General features: G+C 49.6%; 2 protein-coding genes across 10 annotated transcripts; one reads left to right on the top strand and one right to left on the bottom strand.

The window, feature by feature from the left end:
* The first annotated feature begins 212 nt into the window (after positions 1–212).
* Positions 213–11,465, top strand: LOC122381412 (cAMP and cAMP-inhibited cGMP 3',5'-cyclic phosphodiesterase 10A-like). Of its 2 annotated transcripts, none has more exons than XM_043365531.1 (17): positions 213–611; positions 1,068–1,566; positions 2,012–2,118; positions 2,454–2,646; positions 3,224–3,322; positions 3,581–3,696; positions 4,641–4,787; positions 5,019–5,228; positions 5,684–5,924; positions 6,234–6,340; positions 6,619–6,737; positions 7,064–7,301; positions 7,628–7,831; positions 8,948–9,066; positions 9,382–9,493; positions 10,316–10,485; positions 10,981–11,465. In XM_043365531.1, the coding sequence occupies exons 2-17, from the start codon at positions 1,197–1,199 to the stop codon at positions 11,138–11,140; spliced, it is 2,712 nt and encodes a 903-aa protein (XP_043221466.1). In that variant the 5' UTR covers positions 213–611; positions 1,068–1,196; the 3' UTR covers positions 11,141–11,465. The 2 variants fall into 2 exon arrangements, with proteins under 2 accessions (XP_043221466.1, XP_043221465.1); XM_043365530.1 differs by having other exon boundaries at positions 308–611; positions 1,068–1,641.
* LOC122381414 (akirin-2-like) lies at positions 11,423–18,192 on the bottom strand. 8 transcript variants are annotated; one of them, XM_043365540.1, is made up of 5 exons: positions 18,162–18,192; positions 14,880–15,074; positions 13,468–13,682; positions 13,046–13,208; positions 11,423–11,997 (listed from the first exon to the last, which is right to left on the bottom strand). In XM_043365540.1, exons 2-5 carry the CDS (start codon positions 15,046–15,048, stop codon positions 11,987–11,989), a joined length of 558 nt encoding a protein of 185 aa, XP_043221475.1. In that variant the 5' UTR covers positions 15,049–15,074; positions 18,162–18,192; the 3' UTR covers positions 11,423–11,986. The 8 variants fall into 8 exon arrangements, with proteins under 8 accessions (XP_043221475.1, XP_043221476.1, XP_043221480.1 ...); XM_043365541.1 differs by having other exon boundaries at positions 18,137–18,164; XM_043365545.1 differs by lacking the exon at positions 18,162–18,192 and adding an exon at positions 16,942–17,152.
* Between the last annotated feature and the right edge of the window lie 520 nt (positions 18,193–18,712).

Raw genomic sequence — 18,712 nt, 5'->3', positions numbered from 1 at the left:
ATGATTTTTTAGGATTTCATCTTGTTCTCCACTCAATTCTGCGTAAGATGCCGGGTTCCGTGTCCACATAGCTTGAGCGTAACGGATGCAGCGACCGCAAACGTAAATCGAGGTCCCGAATTCCCTATTCCCCAGCACAGGCGGCGGCCGCTTTCTGGTCTGCGCAACATGGCGGCACCGTTGGACACCATTTGGCGGCCGATGCGCATTCCACATTATAGAGTTCAGTGATCTATGCAAACCAACAACACATGACGTCATACTCTAGCGCAGATTGGCGGGTAATTCAAACGTAAACAAAGAATTCGATAACCTTGAATTTGTTATTTCGATTCGTGCAGATTCGTGTGCCGTGTGCGTCTTTTTTTTGTCACGGCGGAACGGAATTGAGCAAGTAAACCAAAAACTTTTGTATTTTCCTGTAAAATCATTCTGTTTCATGTCTATTTAATGTGCTTAATGTGTTTCTACTGATCTTTCCTTGAGCATTACACATGTTTCACATCCCTATTTGATGATAAAGCGTGGACTTGTCAGCGTCAGAAAGCAAATTGAAATCCACCAGACGAGCACTGAATAATAATTGTAATTCGTCCGAGCAACATTGAACGGTAAGCAAGTTTATCATGCATTGCATTTTGCTTCATTTTCCAGCGGTTGCTTATATTTACTTCTATAATAGTCGCGTAGTTACTTCTGGTTACTTCTATTATACTCACGGGGCTTATAAATTGAAAGTAAGCCTTTCAGAACAAGCGATGTTTGCCAGATGTTTGCCGACTTGGATAAAATCCATGGCATTCACAGCCTTTCACATTGGATAGGTAGGTAATTGCCGACACCAAAACAAACTTTGGAACGAATCACCGGTCATGAAGGTACTAGGTACTTAGGTACCTGTTTACCAGTTTATCCAGATTGAGATCATATCGAAATCTTCCCAAGCTCCATTCTGATTCATCTCTTCCTCGGCATCCATTTCTATGCGGCACGTCATCAGTAGGTGTCCATTTCGAACCTCTTGCAGCAGTAGTTTGACTGAATCACCTGACACCTGATGCACCCAGGCGATGAGGTCGCAGACCCTCTGAGGGGCGGCAGACGAACCTACCTCGGACGGCATAACGCCCCGTCATCGTCTGACGTCAGTGCTGTGCGGACGGGACATCGGGTCGCATCTCCGTCTCCCGAGCGCCATGTACTCCCGCTCCAAACGCGGCAGCAACTTCCTTCAGGAGTCTGAGCGGTCGCTGCTGCGCTCGCGCCGCGACACCGCCTGGCAGAACGAGCTGGCCTCCCGCAGCCAGTTGCAAGCTGTCTTCTCTTCGTCGCGGGCGACGGAAGCGACCAGGACTGGTGCGGCGGCGCGGACGACCGGGGGCCCGTCCGCAGCTGCGGCGCCGGCCGCCGGCGGGGCCCAGGAGGGCGGCCCGGTGACCCAGCGTGGCTCGGTGGCGGACACCGTGCGCCGCCTCTCGGACCCGGTGCGCCGCAAGTCGAGCGGTCTGCCCGAGTCGCAGTCAGGCCTGCTGCCCAGCGCCAGCATGGGCCCGCTGGCCTCGGCAGGTGCGCTCTGCGCGCCCACGTGCCTGGACGCCTCCTGCGTCGCCGAGCTGCTGGCCGAAGGAGGGCCCGTTCCAGGTTGCTGGTGTGTTCGTTGCTAGTGGGAGGGGTCGCGAAAATCCATCCAAATAACTCGTTTCGTAGGCCTATTTAACATGTACTGGATTATACGCTGACGTGATTACTTCAGTGAACAACTTATAAGCGCATTGCATGACAAACGTATTCCATTCCTTAGAAGTCAAATATGATATGTAAGATAAGAAGAAAAAAAGAACAGGTGGGCTTCTCGATTATCAAAGTGGCAATGCTGTCGATCGACCCGCCATTCACCGGCAGAAAGGATTGACGTCAATTCACGATATTGCTGGCTAAATTATTCTTAAATGTCTTTAGTTTCTGCAGCCATTGCAGCGACGTATCGTGCGTGATTGTTTCCCGTTTTCAGTACGGTTCAACGCCATAAATGAAGACGATGTCGTGCAGTTTCTCAACGCTAACCCAGAGACGATCTCTCACTATGTCAAGGAGTATGTCGACGTTCCAACTATCAAGGTTTGTGCTAATTTATTTCCGATCACTATGCCTTTATCCGCCTATCTAAGGCCTTTACATCCCTCTAGATTGTTTAGGTGAAATTCGTAACACGTTTCGAGCTCAATATTTATCCGAAGTGACATGTGACGGACGGTGATGAATTTCTGTCGCTATAGAAATATACATAAATTGCTACCCTTATGCTAATCCTGATGGCTGATAAATCATACACCCGCTCATAAAATTTATTACGCCATCTTACTCTCACAAAACCCCACCTGCCATTCCCACCCATCCAGACAATCCATTCCGCCCCGCCGTCCTGACCCACCTCCTCTCCGGCGGCGCCGCAGGGCTGGCTGTCGGCCAAGTCGTCGGGGGCGGTTCGCACGCTGGTCGCTCCGGCCGGCCACCACAGCACCTACGGTGAGGCGGCCGCCGAGACGCTGCGCCGCCACCTGCTCGACGAGGCCTCGCACCCGGACCACACGCCCCGGCTGCTGCACGAGCTTGCCAGGGTGGCCGCCGTCGCTGTCGGCGCCGATGGTACGTCGGGAAGGGGGGGGGGAGTTGTGTGCCCCCCTCTCGTATGTGGGGAGGGGGCGCCTAGTCGGGCAATTCGCTATCCATGTGTGCTCATGTTGAGACAGGGGGGGGGGGAGGGGCAGGGTAGGCTATATCTATCGTCGCCGATGCGCTGGAGGATTTCTATTTTATTTTAAATACGAGCCGACGCAGACGTTTACTTTTCGCCGCTCATTGATAATTTTTCTTAGCAATTAAATTAGCAGTATCGGACGGAAGCGAAACGTATGCTCAATCCACTCGGCTGGGCTTATTCTGAACATATGGCTTGCTCGATTTGGAATAATCTTGGTGTTTTTTTTTTTGCGGGATGGGCAGTTGTTATCATTGCCAGTGTCAGTGAAATGGGTGAGCAGCAGTTCGTACACATTGCCCCCGGCCGGCGTACTTGTAGCTAAGTTTTCTTGGTCGTAAATACGGCTTTATTACTGTCTAACCGCGCGTAAATAAAGATTTCGTACTGCCGTGAGTATAAACGTCCGTATATTTATCTACTGCGGCGTAAATAGAAGAAACCGTGACCTGACCTGTCCCGCAGGGTTCACCCTGTTCCTGATCGACTCCAAGCTGAACGACCTCATCGAGTACACACCGGGCCGGGACGACTTCGTCCAAACAAAGGCATCCATCAAAATAGGTGGGCTAGTTCAAACTCGCGACTGAATAGTAGATGCCTTGGGAGGATGATGATGTGTATTTAGTATTTAGCTGCACCTACGAATTATCCTCGTATGTTGTCCTCTCACTCCACTCTCATTTCAATAGCCGGTCTACACAGCCGGCCGGTCTCCGGTGTCGGTCGGTCGCTCGTCGCCACCCCGTCAGTCCTCCCTCCCATCCCCACCTCTCCCCTCCTCTGGTGACCTCCCCCCCCCCCCCCTCCCGGCGCCTCCAGTCGACCGGGAGACGCCGTCGGCGCTGGCCGCCGCCACCGGCGAATCGCTCACCGTCGAGTCCATCACCTGCGACAAACGCTTCCCGCACGGATTCGGGCCGGGCGTCTCCGAAAAGGTAGGTGTTGGCTGGTAGCTGTGCGCCGAGTGGTGGGCCTGTCAGGGTGCATGGTGAACTACGACTTCAAGGTAAAGTCGGGACTTTGCTTGTTTTTTTTTTGTCTGTCTGTCTGTCTGTCTGTCTGTCTGTCTGTCTGTCTGTTTCTTTGTCTGCTGTCGCCTGCTTATTTGTTTTTGTACGATCCGATTCTTTTAGTGTAGTGAGACCATCAATTATTTGGTTTTGCTGGGATACGCTCTTTGAGTCTAATGATATCTGCATTTCAGGGCCTCGGGATCGGATATCAGGATCTGGGAGAGGAGGGGGGGGGGGGGGATAGAAGGGGAGCGTAATTGGTACGGGCGGCCACCATAGTGCGCTGCCGCGGCGGTGTTCGGCCCGAGGGATAGGCCACTCAGCTGCGCTAACGGTCACCGGCTCCGCAACGGAGTATGGTCTGAGAGAATCTACTCACGTCGAATAACAGCGATTGTACATCATGATCGTCCATCAAAGCAGTGACATTCCATCCCGGGACAAGGGGACGGGTTTTGAGAAATAAGCCGTGACGTGTCCTGATAATTGATAAGAAGGATCAATTTTCGAGGGCGGGACCACCACCATGTACCCTCCCCGCCCTCAGGACCGATAGGCCCTAGTGCTTCCTTGGGGTACCGTGTGATACGGTATAAGTACTATACATACGGTGTATTTTACTCTCCCAGTCACAAGGGTCGGTGGCGACGCTGGTGGCACCATATGTTGCCTTGCGGTTCTCTACCCCGTACCCTGCCCGGGGCCGATCGGCTCTGAGTGCTACCTATGATACGTCAGAGGGTGGTACAGAGGGTCTGTGATGCAGTGCTGTACCCTGTAGGCCTGTGCGCTGTAGCCTCCCCAGGACCAGTCGGCGATGGTGGTAGTAGTGGTACCATATAGTGTTGTGCTGTTCATATCCCCAGGACCGATCGGCGCTGGTGGTGCCCCTGCCCGGTCTGGCGGTACTGGAGCTGCGCCGCGGCGTGCACCACGAGCCGTTCGAGCCCGGCCACCTGGAGGCCGTGAACGCCATCCTGGTGTGGTTCAACATCGCCATCAACCGGCTACAGGTGGGCAGGTGCCGGCCGTAGGATGCACGGAAGAACCGGGGGTCGTAGTCAGCACCAGCCGGTCGCGTATCCAGTTACCTTGTGTCTAACCGTGAACTTTGTTAACTCTTAAGGTGTTTAAAGCTACGCCGATTTTTATCTGTCACAATCAGTACCCGCGCCCCAGTTGCCACTTTGACCTCTATCTTTCGTCGCTTTACACCCCGTCCCCCTTTCCGTCTCCGTCGTCAGCTGAGCGAGGTGCTGCAGCACCAGCAGGAGCTCAACTCGTTCCTGCTGGAGGTGGCCAGCGCGCTCTCCGACGAGCCATTCGGCCAGGAGGCGCTCATCTCCAAGGTGATGCTGCAGGCCAAGGCGCTGGTGGCCGCCGAGCGCGTCACCTTCTTCGCCATGGACGAGGAGAAACACGAGCTGTACGCCTCACTGTTCGATGACGGACAGGTGGGTGTAACGTGATGTCTGTGGTGGGGGAGGTGGTGGCATGACTTACGCTGTCAGTGCTCTTCAGACAGATGATAGAGAAAATATGGTCTCCTTCCGGCTCCGAAGGTGCCAGCATGCGGTGTGGAACCATAATGCGTGACCCAGTCCACCCTTCTTTTTTAGCTCCCCCCTCTCTCTCTCTCTCTCTCTCTCTCACTCACTCACTCACTCACTCACTCACTCACTCACTCACTCACTCACTCACTCACTCACTCACTCACTCACTCACTCACTCACTCACTCACTCACTCACTCACTCTCTCTCTCTCTCTCTCTCTCTCTCTCTCTCTCTCTCTCTCTCTCTCTCTCTCTCTCTCTCTCTCTCTCTCTCTCTCCGTCGCCCTCGCCCCCTCCCTCCCTCTCATCCTTTATCGTCCACCGCTAAACCATCTCCACTCTCCGTCCTCCGACAGACCATCAACGGCTCGCCGGTGCTCAGTAAGCGGCACGAGATCCGCTTCCCGGCCGAGCGCGGCATCGCCGGCCACTGCGCCCGGCTGGGCCAGGTGGTGAACGTGCAGGACGCCTACTCGGACCCGCGCTTCAACGCCGAGGTGGACCGCAGCACGGGCTACCGGTCGCGCAGCCTGCTGGCCGTGCCCGTGAAGGCGCAGCACCGTCTGCTTGGCGTCCTGCAGGTGGTCAACAAACTCGGTAAGCTCGACATGAGGATGAGAAAATGGCACGCGGGGTGGACAGGACACAAACACACGCGTTGTTTATATTCGACGCTGAGTAATGCGTATGACGAGTTATTTGCGCCGTTTGCGTTTGGCGGCGGGCGGGCGTATTTTTATAGTTCTAAGTTCCAACCTTCGGATCCGCAACGCTACTCGAAAAGCGCTGCCCGGGCCTAATACGTATGGCGAGTTCCTAGACGGGCGTTTGGGCCACACTGCTTACTTCGCAATTAATTTGCGTCGTCGTAAGATTGACTCACTGTGTGTCTTTACTGTGCGCCAGACGCCGACTGTTTCTCGGAGACGGACGAGGCCTCCCTGAAGATGTTCGGCATCTACTGCTCGCTGGCGCTCTCGTTTGGCGCACTGCACGAGCGAGGTCAAAAGAAGGTATGCACGCAGGTGTCACAGCGCTACCAAACCAGACCAGGCCAGACCGGTCGGCTACTATAGAGCGGCGGGACCGGTTTTTACAGTGGCTCGTAAACAGGAAACCGATATAACGGAAATGGGATCAGTGACTTCAATTGATGGGTTGCTTGTTAGACTTCCTATGAATAATTTTAATCCATGTCATTTTACCGGCAATTATTTCTAAAATCCTAAATAAATGGGGGTTGCGAAGATTTCTGCCCGACCGAAAGTCACGTGGCCTGACCTGACCTCAGGACAATCAGCTGAGCGTGGCCCTGGACGCCCTGGAGTACCACACGACCGCCTCGCCGGCGGAGCTGAAGAAGTACATGGAGCAGCCGCTGCCGGCCTCCATCCCCGACTCGTTCGACACGTGAGTTGGTGCGCTGCTCTGACGCGGCACTGACGCCGCTCGGGATCAGCGGGATGTTAACGGCAAGTCGTCGGCGGTGCGGCGGCGGGGCTGGTTAATACTCGTGACTAGTTGAAACTCGCGCAACTTCTTCATTCAGATTTCCAGCTCGCCACTGCCGCCCCTTCCCAATATCCGTCATGTCTGGGCTCACTGTTTTTCTTGCTTCGCTTCCCTTTCCCAACAGGCATCAATACTACCCGGTTCCTGATCATGTGTTACCTGAACTGTTTTTATCCAGTTTCCTGACATGCCTCCTGTCCCTTGTCCCGTCCCACTCCGACCAGGTTCCGCTGGGCGCCCGAGCCCAGTCACGACCTGAGTCGGCTCTACCTGCACATGTATTTCGACCTGCTGGGCGAGGGCGCGTGCGGCGGCGCCCCGGAGCGGGTGGTTACCTTCACGACCACGGTCATCAAGTCGTACCGCCGCGTGGCCTACCACAACGCCACGCACGCCTTCATGGTGGCGCACACCATGTACAATATCCTGAAGAGGAACACCAACGTCTTCAGCCGGCTGGAGGTCGGCAGAGGGGGGAGGGGGGAGGGGAGGACGGCGTTTATAAGGCAGGATTGTTTAATACACTGGCTGAGAAATCTTTAGATTTTGGTCTCATCCGTCGGCCACGCTATCGTGTCGCACACGTCTCTTGGCAAACACACTAATTGCCATTGCAATCATGCGATCCCGAACTTGCCAACGTTTACTCTCATTTTCTTCTTTGCGACAGGTCTCTAGCCCCGTTTCATTGCCCGTGTGAAACCTGACACCCTCCCGTGCCCTCAATCCCCGTTGTTCCGAGTCACCCCATCCTCCCAGATCCTGACCTATCCCTTCTCCCCATCCAGCTGCTGTCACTACTGGTGGCCTGCATCTGCCACGACATCGACCACCGCGGCTACAGCAACACGTACGCCAAGGCGGCCACGCCGCTGGGCGGCCTCTACAAGGCGTCGGTGATGGAGAACCACCACTTTGCCACGGCGGCGGCGGTGCTGCAGCGGCCCGGGCACGACATCCTGGCCGGGCTGACGGCAGCCGACAGGAAGGAGGTGCGTACTGCGTACAGACGGATCGGCGCGTTATAATTGTGGACGGTTATATCGATAGACGGATGGACGGAACGGTGAACATAAGGAACGGTATATGTAGTTAGACTTTCAAATGACCTTTTCCTCGATAATTAATTAAAAATGCAATAAAAAGCAAATATTATATTGTTTGGCAAATTTTCGAACAACAGTTCATTCTCAAGCCACATGAAACAATTGACAATTGTTGACAATTGACAATTGTTGTCAATTCATTGACAACAATTGTCAATGAATCGACATTAAGTCATTGTTAAGTCAATGAATTAAGTCATTGTTCATTCTCAAGCCACATGAAACAATTGACAATTGTTGACAATAATGAAACAATTGACAACAATTGTCAATTATTGACAATTGTTGTCAATTGTTTCATGTGGCTTGAGAATGAACTGTTGTTCGAAAATTTGCCAAACAATATAATATTTGTTTTTTTATTGCATTCTCAATTAATTATCGAGGAAAAGGTCATTTGAAAGTCTAACTACATATATCAAGATGTTCCTCGCTAGAGCGATTCATACTATTTCTTCATAAGGAACGGTAGATGATATGGAACGACTCTTTACTTCATGGGCAACGGCGCAATTATCGTTGCTGTCCCTTTGAATTGCAATATAAAGCTGACGTGACCCCGAGCGGTTTGCAGAAAATCCGGCACTGTCGCCGTTACACCGTCCAGCTTATCGATCGTTACGGTATCGTTTTCTGTGTATTCATTTTTCAGCGATATATTTGTGTTCGTCTGATGATAGAGCAGTTTTGCGACTGGTCCGTCGTTCGCCACTAGGTGGCGCTTCTGTTCCACGAGCGCTGGATGGTCGTATCTCTCTCAGTCAGAGAAGACGTCCAGTCACTTGAGCTCAGCTCCCTCAGCTGCAATGTCCATCTTTGAGAACGATGTCTGAGCTCAAGTATTTCCCATGCAATAGTGTACCAGCCGAACTACTTGACCGACATCCGGCATCCCTCAGATGCCGGACCAGATGTATGTACGAGTATGAGGATGTACTCCGTAGTACTCGTACATACACAGTTGTCCTCTGACCTGATCAGACCTCTGACTCATCCCCTCAGGTGCTGGACCTGATGTACGAAGCGATCATCGCCACTGACCTCGCCGTGTACTTCCAAGTTCGGCCGAAACTGGAGTCGGCCATGACCGGCCAGTTCAACATGCACCAGACGGAACACAGGTCAGCTGAAATGGAGCACACGTCAGACACGGAACACAGGTCAGAAATGGAGCACATGTCAGACACGGAACACAGGGCAGAAATGGAGCACATGTCAGACACGGAACACAGGACAGAGACAGAACATACGTTAGACACGGAACACAGGTCAGGGACGAAACACTTTTTGTCTATTTCTTTCCCTCGCTCACCGCCGCTTGAACCATCGGCTGATACCGTCCTTGCCTCCCCGTACTTTCTCCAGACGGTGGTTCTGCAGTGTGATGATGACCGCCTGTGTGTCTCCCCCCCCCCCCCTCCCTGTACTCTCTCCAGGCGGTGGTTCTGCAGTGTGATGATGACCGCCTGTGACCTGTCGGCCGTCTGTAAGGCCCCAGAGGTGGTGCTCGAACACACTCTCGAGCTGTACGTCGAGTTCCACGAGCAGGTGAGGAGGCACACACGTGTGGGGCGGAGCTCTGACAGAGGGCACCTGTGTAGGCCGGCTCAGTGCTAAACACAGACAGTCATGGGTATGGGACGACGGTAATTGATGCCGGCTGTGGGGTTAATACGGTAGTGCCTGAGCGGTACGGGTGACCAGTAATCACCTCGGCGACAGAAAGGCAGTGTGGTTTCGTTTAGTCGTTGCTGTGATGCCTTCTCGTTCTGGGCCCTGCTCGTGCTGCCTCACTCAGGCTTTTGTACTTATGTGAAGCGGCTGACAGATATGAACTGAACGGTCGGTATGGTAGGTTGAGTGGGTAATTTCATGTTTATCGGACTTACGTAAATTTCCAGTCAATGTAGCACGTACCCTTTTGTGGATGCATTGTGACTTTGAATATTTCTCGAAACGCGTCGGCGTTTTATGTATTCACATTCCCCGTTGGCAGTCATTTTAATGCTCTCACGTAAACGGCAGCTCGGCCTTTCAGCGATATCAGGATAAGTATAGGCTATAGCGCCCCACACCAGAGATTCGTTTGTTATTCATCGACCGTCTGCTTCCGGACGGCATACTGATGGAACCGACCGGCGACCCGCCGCCGCCAAGCCTAGCCGTGCCCACCACCGCCACCGTCCTGATCGGCTGCAAAGGTTTACGGGTGTAAGAACCGGCGCCGCATACCAGCTGCGTGCGTTTCAAGTGATTGTGGGATGTAATTCCAGCACGATGTAGTAGGTAAGAACTAGTGGCAGTATCGTCGGAACTCGTTTCCTGTCCTCCGTAAGCTTTTTCCCGACACTGACCCTTTCCACCATCCAGGGCGACAACGAGAAGAAGCGGGGCACCACGCCCGATCCCATGATGGACCGTACGAAGGCGCTCAACCTACCCAACGACCAGATCAACTTCATCAAGTACATCTGTATGCCGGCGTACGAGCTGATCTCCAAAGGCCTGCCTAACACCAACGAGATGCTCGTCAACGTCAAGTAAGCGTGGAATCGCTGCAGTTCATGCCTTGGTTTATCGATTTGTGACATACTCGTATTTTGCTTAAGTTTTGGTTGTGCTTTCGTAGATACAGGATAAATTATCTGTCAGATATAAAACATGCAGCTCGCCGATCAGCGTCGATCCGTGGTTCCCTGGGACCGCCAGTACCCAGCGCCCCCGTCCGATCATTGACATTCCTGGCTGTCTCGCCGCCCTCCCCACCACATAGGTGGCAGCACCTCATCCCGTATTCACCACCAGTCGTCCCACGACCGGATGTGTCACGTATTCGGCACGGTGGCGGCTCTGACGGACTATCTCTCGCCTCATCCACCGCCGCCCGGTGGTTCCGTACACAGTCTGTCGGCAGCTGTGCCGCTCCCACGCCACCCTGTCGCCATGTCATGTCGGTGCTGTGTTCTATCCCACCCCCCTCCCTTCTCCGGAACGGCCGCAGGCGCTTGTCTGAACGCCCCCCCCCTCGGTCGCAGGCGGACGCTAGAGTACTGGGCCGACCTGCGCACAAAAGACGCCAGCGTCTGGAAGCCGTACGCCAGCTGGCCCAAGCCGGAGCACCACGAGACGCGGCTGAAGCTGCCGCGGAGGCAGTCGAGTCGGTCCCCGTCGCCGGCCCGGCCGTCGGCAAAGTAGACGGTGGCTGACCGCGGTCCCAACAGCTGCCCAGCCAAGCAGCACTCTCGGACAGCCGCTCAGGACAGTTCCAGTTAATATTTCAGTTTGAACAGTGCGAGAACAATGTTCTTCAGATTTAATCGTGTGCAAGCGGTGTTATCAGAGTTTCAATGGCGCTTAAACGACATTTTTTAGAGTTCAAATAATCGTGTACGGAGTTACTAGGGACCATTTTTTTGCACTGTGCGCTTTTTGTTACTTTTCTACGTTATTCACGAATTACGCGGAAGAAGATTTCGGTAATGCCAAGCGATTTATTCTGCAATAAAACGTTAATTTGCCATCCTTATCTCAAAGTCCTACAGCACACAAATTTTACCACCAACTCAGCGCCTGACACTTCCAGAGAAGCTACACACTATGTACAGGTATACGCAGCAGATTAAACAGCTATGTAGGGTATCTGACTAACAACAGCTACGCGATTTACACATGAAATCACAGAGCGGTCGGCCGTGTACAAAACTAACCAAACAAAATGCGTCATCACGTTGCCCTCTGGCGATTTCCAGACGAGTTAACCAAACTCGCACTGGCACACGGTCTCACTCTTGCACTCCGCACGCGCAGGTGCGCGCCGCGCGCAGATCACCGCACTCTCTCACCTCCGCACCCACGGGAGCCACTCGGAGTTCGTCGGCGGCGGTGCCCAGCCGCCCGCTCTTGGCACCCACGCACTTGCCAGTGTAAAGTCAACTGATATAGGCACTAGTCAAGTCACCGGAATTTCACAGTAACACGGTAGAGACAGTTCCGACGATGCAGATCTATTTAATCCTGGTTCTGATCTTCCAAGAAGCCACATTAAGATAGATCTGAAAAGAAAAATCAATTATTAATTTTTCAACGATGCCAATTTCACACTCACTAACGCCTTGACATGCTATGACCATAGGCAATAAAGATCAGCGTTCTGATTTTTGCTGTAAGAGTTCTGAGTGGACCGAGAGTCCTGGTTAAAAATAATATGTTCCAAATTAATTACCAACAAATCCATTCAAATTACATGGACTGCGAAAAAGTTTAGGGGACACGAGTGAAAACGCCTCGCGAAGGCACATTCAGCGCAAAAATAGCCGCGAACTTTGTCCTCTGGACGACGAAAAAGGTCAGAGACGGCCGTTTGGCTGATAACGTCCCACACTTCAGGTTATCGGGCGCCCTCCAGCGTAATAACGGGATCTGCTCTCCCCTCCCCGGTTTCCAATTCCGGAGGCCCGCGCACAGGCCCCCGGTGCGGTCAAAAGCACCACCCTCCGATCGCAAAGCTCGCGCACCGCGACTGTCCGATCTAACCTGACGGAGCACGGAACATTGAACACGGAACATGGTATTGAACATTGAACGTGAACAGAATCCAAAGGAAGACTCGTCGAATATTATTACTCCCGTCATTTAAGTCGGGTCGGTTGGGCTTCGCCCACCGACCCGCATTAAAGCATGCGACATTACCCTCTTAAACCAATTTGCCGATTTCTGCTGAGCTCCGTTGACCACGTGCCGCCCCAGGCACATGCGATGACCCAGCGACAGCCGGCGGATTACATAAGCGCCGCGCTCGGTACCGGATCACCCGAGAGCGGCGGTATGGGGGGACGTCGGAGCTATATATTGACGTCAGTCCGGGCGGGCTGGGCCGCGTCCCGAAATGTCGAGCACGCTCGACTTTCGCACCGTAATTTCATCGGATGGCGCCGATACCCGGAATAGCTGGATCAGACTGCGGCAGACCACAGCCGCCACCAGCTCCGTCCCTCCCTGATATTGATCCCGGGAGTGAGCCATGCACTAAATGGAATGGACTAGCTACCGCGCCGGACAGCTGGGAACGCCGCTGATGGGGTAACAGGACACGGTACTCACAGCTGGGCGCCGCGCTGCTCTCGAAGTTCCGGACGATTTGGTCCTGTGTGAACTTCACAAACATGTCGTACTGCTCCTGCAGCTTGGTCGACAACACGTTGTCGTACTCCTCCCGTATGTGGTTCTCGCGCTCGCGCAGCATCCGCTCACAGATCATGCCGACCTGACGGGGAGAAGGAGGGACGTCAGCGCCGCTACACGATGTTACCGAACTCAGGAAGGACAGACACTTTTTAAAGCCACAATGCCAACAAAACATGACATTTGTCCAGTTATACTGCCTTGTTGGGCGTCGATAACTGGAAAGAAACAACAAAATTGGCAAGACAGCTGCTACAGTACACCTCCATCCTACACAACACTACTCGCTACTCAGGCCATCCAACTGACCCCTGCCGTTTGCTAACCCTCCCCTCTCCTACCTGTTTGAAGGTGAATAGCGGCTTGTCCGCCTTAGATGTGGTGGCCGCCGCGGTGGCCGAGCAGCCGGCGGCGGCGGAGGCGGCGGGCGCGACGGCCGACGCCGGACTGGGCGTGTCCGAGTCGCTGCTGCTGTCGGAGTCAACGCCGTGATACTGCAGCTGGCGGCGCCGGTGCAGCCGGCGGATCTCGTCTCGCACGCTCGCCGCGATCATGTCTGCCGGCGGAACGGTGACGGGTCAATGGGACGCCGATATCTGGTAAAAAGGAATATAATCACACTCATTAGTTCAATTACTAATAATCATGATGAATGAACACTAAACAATCAGTCGGGCCACAAAACAGTCAAATGGTAAACCATTAAAAGCTCGCATTTAAGAATCTAAATGCCTCTCCATTCAATTGATTGACAGTTGATTCATGTCATGAGGCCTGAGATAAGGGTTGTTTTTGCAAGGGCAAACCCTGGTTTGGAAAAAAAAGTCCATGAAAAGTTGTACAACTTGGTACATGAGTGAAATATATTAAGAATGCACCAGTGTCATAACTTGCTGTTTTCATATTCATGTTCTATGAAATGGTACTGGTGTGTTGTTACTACATACATGTACATGTAGTTACTTACTACATGTAGTTTATCTTTAAAAAATAGATCTATTCTTCTTTGTACATTTAGAATAATGCCCACAATTATTACCCTAAACATACTTATTACCAGTGTTTAAAGCATAAAAAATATTGCTGGGGGCAAGAGTGATCTACCTAAATAAAAGTTGGGAATGAAACAAAAATAATTTAGCAATAATGTCAGTAAATTAGGGTATCCCAACAGCATCATACTTCAGAATGATTTAACAAAAGCATCACCTAACACTTCTTTCAATTCACAAGCACATCAAAACATAAGCATGATCACAAATTGAACATGAACATAGGCAGTTAGCAGGCAACATCAGGTTGATAAGACTGCAGGCCTGACTAACTTTGAAACTTAGAATCAACACGTGGGCAATGATCTACAATGTTAATTAAATGTATTAATCCTTCAATAGGTACTGTACTTTCTTGCCATTTGATCAGCACACATGATGTTACACATGATTAGAAAAAAACTGGGCAATCTATCTGCATATCTGACCTTGAAAGGTACATAGGATACTGCAGCTGACAGACTTCCAAATGACAGAAAATGCAGAAATGTTATTACAGTGGAAAAAACTGCTCAACAACACCTCAAGCATGCATCAGATGAAGAGCCTGCAGACATTTCATGCTTACATAAATGCCAACGATATAGGTAATGTATGACAGTTGTTTCAGACACATTGCATATAAACACAAAAGGCATAGAAAATAACTAACTAGATATAAACATCTCTTCTAACATGAAAACAATTGAATTGTGACCCACCTGCAGAAACTTTGGGCGTAACCGCCTGGAAGGGTGTGGGCTTGACTTTCTGTTCCGAAGCAGCAGTTGGAGTCACAGACAAGGGGATACACCGCCTTCTCTTCGGAGATCTCCCAGGACTTCCAAATGGATCAAAATCCAAGCTCCTTTTCAACGTGACACACGCCATCTCAAGCGTTCCACACCAAACAGGACCTAGTGACAAAAAAAAAACGTTCACTGGTTGAGGACCCGGCGGAGCCTGCTAAATGCGAGCCTCTCGAACCACAGGTGAAAGACCCAATGTCTCTTCCTGCAATATAGAGATTCCACCCGGATGCCACTTAAAGAAATATCAGCGTCCAGTTACAGCTCCCCTCACCACACAAACGTTCGAAAATCACACAATGGACGACGCGCACAACGCAAACGAGGAACAAAGATGGCGGCCGTCGAATTTCCGGAGAACAAATTTATCAAACGTGCTTACTAATTTTCTCTCTATTTCACAATAAAAATGAAAGAAATCTTTTTAAAATCCATTTTATTAAATAAATTCAAAATCCATCTTTTTCAAAACACAAAAATGTATTTATTTTGGCTATTTTGCAAGCTAGAGACAGGTAACTCATTTATCTTTCCTTTGGATTTTTGAACAAGTATGAGAATAAAAAAAGAGTATATAAAGATAAAATAATTGTGAAACGAAACGAAAGCGATTGTTTTATAATGCTTATAAAATACCACTGAACTCTATAATGTGGAATGCGCATCGGCCGCCAGATGGTGTCCAACGGTGCCGCCATGTTGCGCAGACCAGGGCCCAGTTTCACCAAGTGGGGTAATTTCGGCATGGGGTAGATTTCCATTCTGCCCCATGGGGTAAAATCCAGTTTCACCAGCTCAAACTACCCCCATGGGGTAGTTTCGGCGTCTCTTGTGAATGTTTGCTAAGCAAGCAGCATCAGCAAAACAACGGAATGTTTTGATTGGTCGAGAATTTCATTTCACGACGGCGTGAAATGAAGAACACATTTGATTTGGCTTCTTGTATTTGTCTACCAATCACCTTGGTAACGATGGCACAATGGCACCTCAGTTTCCAAGATTCACAACTTTATTGAGAAAGGAATGCAATGCACAACCGCGAATCTTGATCGATAGGTTACAGAACAATGGCATGTTTTATTATCGAATAGTATCGAATGTTTTAAAATTAATTAGTGTTTTAGTAAATTTGATGTTTATATTAGATGTTTAAATTAGATGTTTTAGATTAGATTAGATGTTTAGTGTTTTATAATTAGAATGTTTTAGTAAATTAGTGCATGTTTTACTAGTACCGAATACACCTTGCTTGGTATTTTTGACGACTTTTAACTACGAATCTTTTGCACTAGATGCTTTTATTTCTAAGCATTACAAAATACATACAGTACCTACAGATGCACCGTGCACGGCACATTTAAAGGGACCCTCCCACCTTAACATTAGTTTTGAGTTGAGATAGCCAAGTTTGCGGCCAGGCTCAGAAACCACCATTTATCCTGGTCGCAACCCCCGCAGCTTTATGGTGTTCAAGAAATTTCTTCCCTTTACTTGCAGGGTGGGACCAGCTTGGTCCCTATCTCTTAACCATTACGGGAATCTGATGACGTCATCAGGCTTTCGAACGTCCGTTTAATGTTTGACTAAAACGTTTTGTAGCACGCGGTGGTATATGCTGCTTTGCGCGCAACAAATGCCGCACTTTCAAATAAAGTCGCTAGGAACAGCGGAGATCCCAAAAAGTAAACAAAAGTAAAAGTCTAATATCTTGAAAACCGGTGAATATTTTTCGATGGAATTTGGTAGATATTCGTTTTTGCTCTTTCTGAACCGAGCGACATCACTTTCATGCCAATTCATTAACTTTTTTGAAGGTGGGAGGGTCCCTTTAACGCAACTTTATTGAGATATGCACAACAACGACAAAAAAAAAAATAGATATGGAAAGTATCGAATCCACTTGGCCTGGTATTTTTATCAACTGCTTATTACGAATTACTTGCACCATATGCTTTTTATTTCTAATGAGAATTACCTAGGTATGCACGACATTCTCTTACTGATTTAGGTACGGCATTTTGATTTTGATTTCAGTTGTTAGCGTCTTGACATTTGCGGAATATTTGCACATTGACCGTAAGGCATATAGATGCCTCGAATGATAATTTGAATAGATCACACAAGTTGAAGTACTATGATCATTTCAACAAGACACATCGTCAGCATGTAACCACCGTGAAGAATGTGCATTTTTAATGTTTATATTTCAAGGCTTCCTCTTCCGGTATTCAAGGTCACTGTTGAAGGAAAACCTTTAAAGGTAGACTGCCACCTTTTTTCCACAAAACGGTTTTCACTAGAGCTGAGCCACCTAGTCCCAGACTGAAGTCGGTTTTCCGAAATTCGAACCCGTTTGCGAGAAATCGGAGACCAAAGTTCAGTTTGATGCCATTTTTTTAGTCCAAGAAAACCGACATCTCTACTGTTTATCGATAACTTTGAAACATGAATTTTCTTATCTTTTGGTAAATATATGTCAAAACTTTGATTGTTTCGAGATCAGAGAAGAATTTTGGAGTGTCAAAATAAAAGTTAAACTTATATATTCAGTAGTTCATTTTTTCCAAAAAAGTGTGGGAAATGGGGTTTAACATGGGCCAGACCCATTCCAAATGAGCCATGATTTTTTTTATGTTTTACGAACTTAAATGCAAAATAAATTAAACATGGCCAATTTCTCATGAAATCATATATTAGTAAATCATAAAATACCTTACTTTTTCAAATAAAATGTAATAATCTTATGACCTTGAAGTCTAGTGATGTGTAAATATTGTCGCTAGACATTAACCGATTGATAATTGTATGAAAATCGACAATTTTTTTCGCGATTCACGTGATGATACTTTGTCAGGTGAATTCTAAAATTTTGTTTTGTCCAGGGAATAAATCATAGGCCGATCTGAGAAAACTTTTTGAAGGTGGCAGTCTTCCTTTAATAGTTAAAAAAGTAAAAATACTGGCATTCAGCTATGGGCGACATCTATAATGCTTCTTTTGGGTGTTGCAATGCAGATCACAAGCATAGGTGGTGAAGGCTACATGCAGTAAAATATTTGGATGAAACTTGAAGTACCTATGCTATGAATAATGCATACTCAAACATGACAGGTGATTGGACTTCAATAAAATATGTTCTTATTACTATTTTACTGTCAATTCTTGCTCACAATTCGTATCATATTCACAGATTACCCCACGAATGTCAGCCGTAATTTTGGTCGGATATTTGGGGTAGAATTGCCGGCAAACAGCTGATTGATTGGCTTGTTCAGATGCTCACGGACCGTGAGCATCTGTTTGCATGGCAAATTTGGGGTAAAATAAGAACTGCCCCATGGGGTAGTTTGGAAGTGGCCAATCAGAACCTACCCCATTTGGTGAAACTGGTTTGGGGTAGTTTCGCCGAAACTACCCCAAACAGAGCTTGGTGAAACTGGGCCCAGGAAGCGGCCGCCGCCTGTGTTGGGGAATAGGGAATTCGGGACCTCGATTTACGTTTGCGGTCGCTGCATCCGTTACGTTCAAGCTATGTGGACACGGAACCCGGCATCTTACGCAGAATTGAGTGGAGAATAAGATGAAATCCTAAAAACTTCTCAGATACAAGGAACTAATACGTTAAGCCCTTATAAGTCAATGGGGAAATATGAAAATTGCTATTTTGGCGCCGAGAATGATCTGAAACTATCTCAAGCATATAAAATCATGATTTCATGCACTCCTTGCAAGGTTCTATGCTTCAT

This window comes from Amphibalanus amphitrite, unplaced genomic scaffold (assembly GCF_019059575.1).
Source record: "Amphibalanus amphitrite isolate SeventyFive unplaced genomic scaffold, NRLGWU_Aamphi_draft 000120F_arrow, whole genome shotgun sequence".
Taxonomy (NCBI): Eukaryota; Metazoa; Arthropoda; class Thecostraca; order Balanomorpha; family Balanidae; genus Amphibalanus; species Amphibalanus amphitrite.
Note: the sequence above shows the minus strand (reverse complement) of the source record. Positions and strands in the feature narration are given on the sequence as shown.